Source organism: Oryzias latipes, chromosome 8 (assembly GCF_002234675.1).
Source record: "Oryzias latipes chromosome 8, ASM223467v1".
Classification (NCBI taxonomy): Eukaryota; Metazoa; Chordata; class Actinopteri; order Beloniformes; family Adrianichthyidae; genus Oryzias; species Oryzias latipes.
Genome location: NC_019866.2, coordinates 19,301,157 through 19,313,142, shown reverse-complemented (window position 1 = coordinate 19,313,142; position 11,986 = coordinate 19,301,157). Strand labels below are relative to the sequence as shown.

At 42.3% G+C, this 11,986-nt stretch overlaps 2 protein-coding genes across 3 annotated transcripts; one reads left to right on the top strand and one right to left on the bottom strand.

Annotated features, from left to right (window-relative positions):
* The first annotated feature begins 377 nt into the window (after positions 1-377).
* On the top strand, positions 378-7,416 carry smcr8 (Smith-Magenis syndrome chromosome region, candidate 8). Of its 2 annotated transcripts, XM_011478482.3 has the most exons (4): positions 378-1,520; positions 2,507-3,955; positions 4,087-4,180; positions 5,458-7,416. In XM_011478482.3, the coding sequence occupies exons 1-4, from the start codon at positions 877-879 to the stop codon at positions 5,533-5,535; spliced, it is 2,265 nt and encodes a 754-aa protein (XP_011476784.1). In that variant the 5' UTR covers positions 378-876; the 3' UTR covers positions 5,536-7,416. The 2 variants fall into 2 exon arrangements, with proteins under 2 accessions (XP_011476784.1, XP_011476783.1); XM_011478481.3 differs by having other exon boundaries at positions 2,507-4,180.
* Positions 7,417-9,817: 2,401 nt separating this feature from the next.
* On the bottom strand, positions 9,818-11,641 carry bud31 (BUD31 homolog). Its single transcript, XM_004071792.4, has 4 exons — positions 11,451-11,641; positions 10,693-10,815; positions 10,376-10,542; positions 9,818-10,290 (listed from the first exon to the last, which is right to left on the bottom strand). Exons 1-4 carry the CDS (start codon positions 11,542-11,544, stop codon positions 10,240-10,242), a joined length of 435 nt encoding a protein of 144 aa, XP_004071840.1. The 5' UTR covers positions 11,545-11,641; the 3' UTR covers positions 9,818-10,239.
* Between the last annotated feature and the right edge of the window lie 345 nt (positions 11,642-11,986).

Here is an 11,986-nt window from a genome sequence, read left to right as displayed (position 1 = left end):
ATCAGAAGATCATTATTAGCCAAAGAGTACTCTCATATTTGTAAATTGAGGATAAACGTCCTAATTTTATTTCTATCGTTTGTTTGTGTTATTTAAAAAGACCTTTACTTTATGTCCAAATACTGTTATGGGCTGTAATAATTATAAAGCTTTCATAAACCAACTTGTAAAACTGAAACTTCTATGTTTTACATCTTCATTAATTCCATTTAGCATTTTATTGGCACAGTTGTTTAATGCCTTTTTATGCACTTAAGCAACAATATATTTCTGTATTTATGAAGAATTACAGTATTATAGAATATATTTTTATTTCCAGAAAAGAGCAAAAAAGATGAGTTTCCGGTTCGGGGTGGACTTCCTCCGGAGGGGGAGGAGGATGAGTCACATGACCAAGCACAGTCCAGCTGATAAACATGGCGTCTGTCTATGTGTGAGAGCGTTGCTGTCTGAAAATCGACATTTGTGTGGATCAGAGCGACGCACTTCAGCCCTGTCCTGAAAAACACGATGGACGGGAGACTTGGACTCAAGAACAGATGGAAAAGAGGGACGGACGCTCTTCCCTGATGCCGCTTTTCCTGTTTCTCTTTCTGCAGAAAAAAGGATGATTTGCTGCCTGTTGGAACGCGGATCTTGGCGCTACAAAGCTGTGTTTAAGAGCTACACATTTTTAAGTTAGACTCATGCAAACTGGAGCTCGTTTTATTTCCGTGCTTCAATATGGCTGCATAGATAATAGATTTTTGTGTCCAGTCTTTTGATGCTTCTGTGAGTTTCTCATGATCACACCTCCAGCACTGAGATGTGTGAAGATCTGACCATCATGAGAAGTCTCAGCAGACTTTCTGTGGTTCTGTTCTGGCGGGTTTCTTGATGACTGTCTGTGGTGCTGCTGTCTCTAATGCCTTTCCTGGCAGAACCACTATGATCGGCTCCCCGGATGTGGTGGCTTTCACTAAAGAGGATGAGTCTAGTCCAGACTCGTCTCCTCTCCCAGAGGAGTTTTCGGTTTCTCTCCACCCACCGGCCGACTCCAACCCGTGGGCCAAAACGTCTTATGCCAAATTCATCAAAGACTTCATCCTCATTTCAGAGTTCTCTGAGCAGGTGGGCCCTCAGCCTCTCCTCACCATCCCCGATGATCCTAAAGTGTGTGGCACCTTTGATCTCAACTACTTCTCCCTGCGCATCATGTCCGTGGACTACCAAGCCTCCTTTGTGGGTCACACACCTGGAAGCGGCTATCCGAGGCTCAGTTTTGTAGAGGACTCCAGGGTGGTACTGGGGGACTCCAAAGAGGGGGCGTTTGCTTATGTCCATCACCTCACCCTTTATGACCTGGAAGCTAGGGGCTTTGTGCGGCCTTTCTGCATGGCCTATGTTACAGCGGATGAGAAGAAAATCATGCAGCAGTTTCAAGAGTTATCACTCCGCTTCTCACAGGCCTCAGAGTGCCTGAAAGCTGGAAACAGGAGAGCATTCGCCAAAGAACTCCAGAGAAAACTTCAAGACCTCGAGTAAGATTTCTGTTTCCTTCTCATTCACATCCTTCCTGGTTCAGGATGCAAGAAAATGGTGCAAGTTGAGTCATGGGGGCAAAAGTTTCCAGAGGGATGAAAAAATATTTTGCGGTTTAGTATTTGTTTGGTTTCTTGAGTAGAAAAAAAAAAATCCGTCTCATGACACCTTAGTGATCTTAGAAAAAGTTAGTTTTGTTATTTCACTTTTGACAAAAGACCCATTCTGATAAAAATCATGTTTTTAAGATGTTCTTGTGGCAATTTTCTCCTGATAGAGAAGATAAAGACAATTAGGACCTGCAACAAATTGCTCTCATTATTCAAATTGTTGTGAATCCGTAGCAGCCGATCAATGCAGTACGAAAAAGATCCTACTTTTTACGAGGAAAATACACTGAGGGGCCCACAAGCTCCCTGCTCCACTCCATTCTCATGCATCCACTTTTGGATAAATAGATTTATCTTATATGTATATATATATAGATTTATTGGATAGAATGAATGAATAGATTCTTTTACTTCTAAGTTTTCCTCGTCTGAGCTGACTTCTGCCTCAATACTGAAAGGCTGGATAGCTGCAATATTGCTCACCATTTTTGTTGCACCGGTAACGTTAGGTTGGGGGTATGAGGGGCTGTAAGCTAGTGGGAGAGCGTGTAAACAGAAGGGTGACAAGAAGTGGGGGAGGGGCTGCTCTGCGCCAAAAGCTCCGCCCACAACTCAAAAGTGAATTTCTAATGAACTCCTGTCGCTCTGCAGAAACTATGTCCTAGAAAATGACTCAGGTTTTTTGATTTTACCTAAAAAATGGCATAATAATAATAAAAAGACCACTGGGAACACTTTGAAAATAGATCAAAAGATTATCAGAGTGGGACTTTAAGCTCAGATGATAGAAACACTTCACTTTACTGATTTCTTTTTGGAAAATATTTAATTACGTTTGTTTGAAAGTGATCACTGAACCTTTGTGTTATCTTCAGGTACACCCACTCTGTGTTGCAGAAGGAGGAGGGTCTGCAGAGGGAGGCGGGGCCCCAGAGCATGTACTCCGCCCACGCCGTGGAGAAGGCCAACGAACTGGCGAACGTGGAAAAGAGCATCTACGAGCACAGGGACCTGCTGAAGCAGATCAGCTCCTACCATCGGCGTCAGCGGCGCGACCCGTACGCCGTCAGCTGCCAGAAGTGTGTTAGCGAATGCCTGAGCGAGTGTGAGGAGCTTTTAGACAAATACGCCAAGCTAGCCAGCCCCTTCAGCTACAGCCAAAAGGGGCTGACTGGAGAGGGAGGTGACAGTGGCGAAGGGGAAGAGGAGGGAGACAAAGAAGAAAAACCATCCTACACGCCGCAGCTGATCAAAGGCAAGTCTGCCAAGTGTTTCGACAAACGGCTGAAGACCCTGCAGGAGCTGTGTGATGAAACGTTCTACGAGGCCACCGTGGAGCTGCTGAAGGAGACCGAGAGGAGTTTCCGGGGCGACCTGTGTTACTTACACATCCGACGCTTGGACAGAGCCTTTCGCAGGAAACATAAAGTTGTCAACTTCCTGTTTGAGGAGGATCTGGAAGACCATGAGAGTGAGGATGAAGCTGGAAGACTGAGACCGTTCTGCGCTGTGAATCATTCCATTGATAACTGTGTGCAGTTGATTCCACCTCACATTGTTTTGGCATCAGAAGCGGTGGAAATAAGTCAACCAGAACATCCAGGCCCCGCTCATGTGGCGTTTGAGGCCAGCGCTGCTCAGGAGCTTGGAACTGTGGAGAGCTATCTGGAGTCCTCTGCCTCTGACCAGACTTTAGAGACTCAGGAGAGCTCGGAGGAGACGAAAGGAAGCTTTAGCAGCGACAGGAGTGGAGTGGATCAAGCTGAGAAACAAGAGAGTTCTGATCCAACACCTGACCAGAACACGGACATGGAGCGGGAGAGCAGCAGTGATGACATGGAGACCACTGCAGGGGAGGATGAGGGGGAGAACAAGGAAGACCAGACGCCTGTGTCCTTATTGGACGTGGTTTCTGAGCTGGAGGCGTTTAAGGAGGAGCTGGTATCTGAGCCGCCAGTTCCAGGGGATTCTACATGCTGCATGGCCCAGGAGGGTTTCCTGTACGAGGCGTCAGGCCCTCATGCCGTGTCTTGTCGCCAACACTCTGAGCTCTCCCAAACTCTGGTGGTCAGGCGGGAGCCTCACGCCCTCCTCCCACTTCAGGGCGACTACACTGTGGGGTCTCCGAGCTCAGGAAGCCCTGCAGCTGGACTGGAGCTTCCTGTGGAGATCTTTGGAGATGCAGTTTTCCAGATGTCTGCAGAGGATGGGTCAGACTGCACCATGAGCGCCTCCACGGGGTCCGATCGAGCTGCCTCGCCTATCGGCTTTGGGGGCGTGGCGACCCTTCGTGAGAAGAAAAAGGGTGCTCAAAGCACCTTGAGGTTTGTGCGTCAGTATCCCTTCTCCATGCAGGCCCTGTGGTGTCTGCTGAGCGGCAGGACTCTGGTGGTCCTCGGGGCAGATGAGGGGCGTGTCCGCCGCCTGGTTGCTGCTTTAACTCTGTTTGTACCAGCTGCTGGGAAGTGTGGAGAGCGGGTCCAAGCCTGGCTGTCGTGCCCCTTCACCCTCACGGATCTGCAGAGATGGAAACTCATTGGACTGCAAAGGTAGGAGAACATGAAGGTTTAACTTCCATTCAGCCTTTTCGTGTGTTTTTGGCCTTTACCAAAGAGATTTGGCTAAGTTTTAGGCTTTTGACTGGTAGAAAAAAGGACTTTATTCTTAAAAGTCCTAAGGGTGTTGCACTGAAAACTTCCATTTCTTTGAACTTTTTAAAGGAAATATTAAAGCTGTCTTATTGAGTTGTTTTGTTTGATTAAAAATGTAATAACTTGAGTTTTATTTACTTATTTTTTTCTATTTAAAGTCCATTTAAATTTGTGTTTCAGTCTTGTTAAATACTTGTCACCAAATCTAAGCCACCAAACACAAACCTCCTTCAAAGGAGGAGCAAAAACATGTGTGAACATGTTTGCATTTTCTTAAAGGAATTGAAAGTGCTGTTCAATTGTGTAAAATTGGGAGAAAATACAATCTTTTGTGTTTAAAAATGTATGTTATGATTGTCATAAGTTCAACTTAAAAATGTGTGAATATTCTCAGTAAAGACAAAAAGCCGTGAAAGGAGAAGTGAATGCGAAGAATTCCTGTATGCTGCAGCAGCTCCAAGAATAACTGACTTCTCCAAGAAACCAGAGCTGCTTTCGTTTTGTTTGGACCGTTGACTAGCAGCATTTTAATCCCTGAAAAAGATTTGCAGAGGAGAGACTGACTAGAATAATTCACACACAAACACACAACCAAAAAAAGGTTTAAGTTCTTTAAAAAAACAAACAGAAATGACACATTTACCAAAACGCCTCTTAATAACCAATTGTATTCATTATAAAGTTGCTGAAAAGCTTTTTTTCTTTCATCAAAAGATGCTTGACAGAGCTTCACCAGAAAATTAGGTCTTATATTATAAATTAATTTTTTTCAATGACATACAGGTGCAGCCAAATAGTTAAAATATATTCCTAACAGTTTGTTTATTTCAGTAATAAAGGGATTAAAAAGTGAAAATTTCATATTTGCACATTTCTTTTTATAAAACAGCGATCTAGTTCAACAGTTTATTCAATTGAATATTTTGTTTTGTTGAGGAAAACTTGCAGCTGATTAAAAATCTGCAAAGTCAGAACCACAGAGACGCGTAGTAGCCTGACTTTTGTCCCAAAGTTGTTTTCTTTTAATGTTTTTGTGTGTTTTGTTGTTGTGTTGGTATGCTGGGGCCTGCAGGAGCAAAGCTAAATCTGGTACGAAACAGCTTTCTCTTGTCATGTTGGTGTTCTAGACACACACAGTATTTTGGATGTTTTAACGGGTTTCCTGTCTTCTGCAGAGTTGCATCACCCTTGGGCTCCAGCATGCTCCACTCGCTGTCCCGCTACAGCCGCTACATTTCCATTTTAGATGTTGATCAGAAGACCTTGCGCTGCCCTCCGTATCGTGGCCGGCTGCTCGCGAACATCGCCGACCACCGCACCTTCATCCGCAGAGGCTCCACCTACCTCCTCCACATTCAGAGCACGCTCTGCCGCCTGGCAGCCAAGGCCTTCCTGCTCGCCTTCACCCACCACCTCCATGTGCCGGTCAGCTCCGAGGAGGGGCCAGAGGACATAGAGGCCAGGCGTCGCGGTTTCCTGCAGGAGCAGCTGGGGTTGGATGAGGAGGACAGCCAGATTCTGCTGCACCTCGGCCGCCTCATCACTCAGCAGTACCTGCAACCCCCCAGCACTGTTGCAGCCCCGGCTTTCAGTTTTAACTACACCACCAGCGTTTTATACAAAATCTGATGCTGTTTACCCTGGAGTTTTATCCCTGTTTACCCTCTGCCTCTGAAGGAGGCAGGGGGTTCCTGAATGTCCTGGACTGGTTCCTTCAGGCTCTCAAGCACACATCACAGCGCAGATGAAGCTGGCTCCACGTCTGTCAGCATTTCTTCTTCTTCTTTCACTTCCACTGTGAAATGGAAAAGAGTCGCTCACGTGTCTGCTATCACTGAACATGTCCATGAGTGTTGGTTTGACTTCTGTTCACAGGTACAGTCTCAGTTCAGCGTTACAACCTAGCAGCTATGGTACATTCCAAACCATAAGGTGTTTTTTCGCTGATTATTTCTGAGAACAAATGTCATTTCAGGCTACCTGATTGGCTGGTTACAGCTGGTAATGTGACATGGCTCTTTCGCTTCCATCCGCCTTCCATATCTGTTTGTTTCCCTCTCTAAAACTCAATGGTGCATTCCTGCGGAAGAATGTTTGTTTTGCTCCGAGTTGTTACAGGATTTCTACATTTTCTGAGGATGCCTGAACTGATTTGAAGGGTCAGGCTTCAGATTGGAGTCGGATTCCCTTCGGTCCTCGTTTATGAGCTTATGTCCAATGTTACTCTCATCAGGACCAGCAGCTACGACCAAAACCACCACCCTTAACTGCTGCTGGTGGGCATTTTCATGTATATTAGCCACACAACAATCGATTTTAAAGCATATGAACTTCAATGTATTGAACTTCACTGTTGTCCTTAAGTTGCGTGAGTGTTGTGGTGTCAGCATGAGACAGTCTTGTGCTCAGGTGATTACTGTGTTGGTAACGTTTATTGTATCAAGATGAACAGACTCGCAGAGGAAAACATCTTTTTAATGTTTACAGCTCTTTTTTTATTTCCAGTGCCATTAAAAATTTTAACTTTAGTTTAATAATCTCTTTTATTTTATATATGACTTCACTAATGAGCACTTTTATTTTGTTGGGTCCTTACTTTTATTTTCTATTTTTGTCAGTGAAACTGTATGGATTTTGACTTATAGGTCAGAGCTGTAAGCAAAAGTTCAAATTGAGTGAAAGCATCACAATACAAGCAAGGATTTCAACAAAGGTCAACTTTTTTTTTTGAGTTTTGTTTCACTTTTTTGCAATTTTTGGCAAAAATGCAGCATGTGTTTAGCATCTTTGTTCAAGGTATTGCATCTTTTTAATGTTGTGCTAATGCAAAAAAAACATGAATGTAACTTGAGAAAGCCATACCACAGTGTGCTTAACATGTTGTCACCCAGTGTCCTTACTGTGTGTTGCTGTTGTCGTGTTTTAGTCATCTTTGCTGCTTCAGGCCTGCAGGATGGCTGTCATTTCCAGTGATTTTAATAAAGCATGAATACTCAGATGTTTTTTTTTTTTTTTTTTTCATTTCTGGGATCAGCGCTGAATCTTACTGTTGAACAGCTTCATGTTTCTGTGACTCGCCTCAGCGATGACAAAAGTGTCAGGGGTGTCATGAATAATAAATAAATACTCATGTGTGAGCGCCTCTAATTGCCAGAGCAGCAAAGGGGGGGGCTGTTGTGAAAATGATATTCATGCTTGCATGCTGCAGCGGCGTGTGGGTGGTGCAGTTTGCAGCTTGTCATGTAAACAAGTTTGCCTTGGCTTGTAAATGCTTCATAGCTGAACTTGATTATCAGTAATGGGAGGAGAAGCAGTAGGCGCCGGCTCCTGAGGAAGAGTTCTCCTTTCTTTCAGGTCACTATTGATTCAGGTCTCTAAGGCAGTGTTTCCCAACCCTGATCCTCGGGGAACACTGTCCTGTTGTTTTTCAATCCATCTCTGCTCAAACACACCCGCCTTTGATGACTGTCATTGTCAGGCTTCTGCAGAGCCTGATGATGAGCTGAATCAGATGTGCATAAGCAGGGTAACATGGAAAACATGCAGGACAGTGTTCTCCGAGGACCAGAGTTGGGAAACACTGCTCTAAGGACACAGACAGGATATTAGCAGCTTTTAGATTTGATAGAATAGAGTAGAAGCTTTATTGTCACTTGGCATTCATACAAATACATCGCAGGCTTAGTGAAATGGCTTGTCCTGGGACTGTGAGAGTGAAAGTTAAAAATAAAATACTAGATTAAAAATAAAACAACTAATAAAACACTAAGAAATCATAGAACTCTCCTGAACCCCAACTACATCAATAAGTCCATACATAACACATGTCTGGTTACTGCAACCAGAGAACCAAGTGGACAAGCAGTATGTTAGAACACTCTTCATCACGCCTCCAGAAGGCTCTGAAGAAGCAGGTCCTGACATAGGCTTTTTTCAGCCTTCTCATGAAGTACAGTCTCTACTGGGCCCGCCATGTTATCACTGAAGTGTTGGATGTCCATCCCAGATCCCATGAGATTTGCAGTCCCAGGAATCGGATGTTTTCTACTCCCTCCATGACGTGACCTCTAAAGCCGAGGGAAGCGTCTTAAGGTCGAGTCTGCTGGACGTCAAGAACCGTTTCCTTGGTCTAGTTTACATTCACACATCACAGTCATGTGCCAGCACTGTAAACAGTAATGGACTGAGTTAACATCCCTGAGGAGAGCTGGTGCTCAGCATTATGGGTTTGGAGAAGTTTTTTCCCAACCCGCAGACTGTAGTCTTTCAGTCTGGAAGTCCTAAATCCAGAAAAACACTTTATTTTTCATCTGTAACTAGTGGCTTCACGGGTCATCGTTTTGGTCATGAATAAGAATTTAAGAAGTTGGAAAAGCAAAAAGAAGTTAATTAAGTACAGTTTAGCTCTATGATTATTAAGAGATTACTGACTGAAACCTGAGCAAATAATTAAAAGCTGCACACTTTACACAACCTGAAAATAAAAGAAACAGTACTAACAATAGAAAAATAGCAAATGCATTATTACTTTTCTGCAGAATTTTATTTTTATATCAGTCAGGATAGATAAAATGCTTTTTCTTGTCAAACATTTAACCTAATTTGGCTTTTCAATATTTATTCGAGCATTTATAGATTCATCCACGTATTTATGTTTTCAATTCTGAAGGAATTTATTCTTTTTTTGAATTTATATTTACACATTTTGAAATGTATTTACAATCTTCCAGATTTCTAAAACCTAGTAATTTAAAATGTATCTATGCAATTTCACATTTATTTGACTGCTTTTGGTATTGTAACTTTCCTTTTTTGGTGATGTTAGTTTCATTACTTACACCTGTGTGAATTCATAAAGTTCACAGTCAGGCAGTAATGGTCAAGGAAACTTAAAGAAGTTTCCTCAAACATCCCAAAAACACACCGTTTTCTGACTCCTTTAGAGAAAAACGTTTTGGTAAAATACGAAGGAAAAATCCAAATCAACCAGAAAGAAAATGAAAATGACGAAAAACGGAAATAAACTCAGATGAGAAACCATAAATATGCTATAAAAAGAGCTTCACAGTGACAGTACTTTAATCTGAAAACACACTTGCTTGAGACTCAATTTAATTCCCCCTCCCTTACTTCTGGGTGTGTCCCAATGCAAGAAAAATTCCTAAATGTGAATTTAATACCAGATGTACACAAATATTTGACCTTCGTGGGTCAAACCAGTGCACATGGGTGCACACATGGGTGTGGCTCTTTCCAGACTGGCGACCCGTCCAGGGTGAACCCTGCCTTCCCCCAACAGTGGCCGGGTTGGGCTCCGGCAGCCCCGTGATCCAGTACGGGATACAACGGGTTTGAAAGACGAATGGATGGGTCAAACTGTTAAACTATTTAAAAGCTGACAGATTTATTTTTATTACTTTGATCTGGGTCCACTTTTCTCTCCATGGTCGAGTTACACTTTGTGAAATTACATTTTAAACATAATTTCAGCATCACAGTTTTCATGTAGAAACAACAAAGTCAATAAATTAGGAATGAATTAGAGAATTTTTATTTAAAATGAAACAACAGATAAACAAATAGAGATGGTTAACAACATTAAAAAAAAAAAAAAACTCCCCTTCCAATTGTTTTTAAAGATCCAAAAAAAATACGTTCAAAGTTTGCAAAAGGAGCTGGAACCAGCAAGGGAACTAATCTTAACTACATGCTTTAAAGATTTTCTTTTAAAGACTTTAGTTGTGAAGAAAACACACGCCTAGACTGAATGGGCCCCTGATGATGCTCTCTGCTGAATTTCTGTGTTTAAACTTAGAAGGATGCTAAAAATATTGATCCCTTATGAGAGCAGCAGTGTTTCAGATCAAATGAGTGACAAATCAACTGCCGTTCCAGACTAGAAGTTGGAAGGGTCTCAAATGTGTAATAGAAAGAAAAAACAAGTTCCGTTCTTCAGATCAGCCAGAGCATCCTCTGCATCCACAATGTGTGCATTCAATGATCCGTCCCTGGAAACAGAATCAAACCACACAGCTACAGAAAAAGCTGGTCTCACACGAGTCCAAGAGAAAAATGCTGAGATTTCTCACTTACAACTTCCAGTTTGCTTTTTGGAACTCTGCAGATGCAATTCGTTCCAAAGTTGGTATCTCGGGTTTGGATGCAGCGCAGGCAGCAGAGGTTCTCATAGCCCTGCTTCTTCCATTTAGCAATCAGATTCTTGTCTGCATAGCCCTCCTTTATACAGTAGTCATACAGCTCTGCCAGTGGACGAGAGGACGCATAAAACATGCAAAGTGACCAAGTATCTAGAGTTAAATCAGGTCTGAGTATAGAAATGAGTTCCGTTTATTTTAGAAAATAAAGACTGAATATAAAACAGGATAAGAACTAAGAACAGCTAGGCTTACCTCTGCTGATAGCTTTCCTTTTATAGAAAAGGTCGTAGATGTAGCGACTGCGCTGATGATGAAGCCTGAAAATGGGCCAAAGAGATTCCACCTTTCGCTTTCCTTCATGAGGCTCAGTTTCAGCTGAAATAAGGAGAAAATGTCATATGTTATATTAAGACTTAATAAAAGACTATAGTTTTAAAAGCATATTACCACAAACAAAGACTTTTAACTGGTCATTAAAAAATTGAAAATACTCTTGGGATGGAGGGGGGGGGGGGTAAGGTGCACGTGCCTTCATCATCTCAGCTGGATGTAAAGCAAGGATTACAGTAATAGTTTGCAGTTGTGATGGAATTAGATGCTTCTTAACAGAAAAAGTATCTGAACTATTGAGATCCTCCATGTTTTTTTGTTTTTTGGGGATCAAATTAATTATTTCACTCCGCGTTCACTATCCAAATAATAAATACAGCAAAATCAGTGGACATGTGAGCAGAAAATCGGAATACGCAAACAACGACTTAAAACTTCCACATTTGGGTACCAGGCTCGCCTCGAGAAATTTCTAGAAGAATTAACTTTGTACCCTTCGACATTGAACAGCCACAAATTCACCAATTTTACAAAGTTCAGTTCCACTAATTTGTATAAAATCTTACAGCGAGTGGCGAAACGCACAAACCAAATGAAAATATATAATGAAAATGCCGTGAGTTATCAGCCGTTTTGTGAAACAACATTGGGCGACGCAGGCTCGTCGTCTCCCGACCAACCTTCTCTCATTTTTTGATCCAGCTCATCCAAAGTGGGTTCAATTAGTTCCCATCCATCTGGGGGTGGCTTTCGACTCCTTTTCACTTTTGGCATTATGCTCAGTTTAATGCAAAAACGAAATAAAACCTTCCGACAGCGGAGCTCTTCTCAGGCGCGCAAAATACACGTCAGACGTGGAGGGGAGGGGAGAGGGGGGTGTCAATTTACCGCTTTACCAAACATCGTCATTGATGGAAAACACAATTTGATTTAACTGCAAGAATACCTTTTATTTTATTCTTTTCTGCGGATAAACTAAATATACACATTTATTCAAACACTAAAATGTATGAAAACAATTTTCTGTTGTTTGTAGCATGTTGCATCACTTTAGCACACTTACAAACTTGCCTGTAGATAAAACATTCTTCTCAATTTTTTGTGCACAATCGATATTAATATTTAGCTATACAAAAAATAATGGAATGAACTTTGAAATTCAGTTTTTCAGTAATGAACACATGCTTCAGCTTCACGAAAATAAACGTTAAAACTA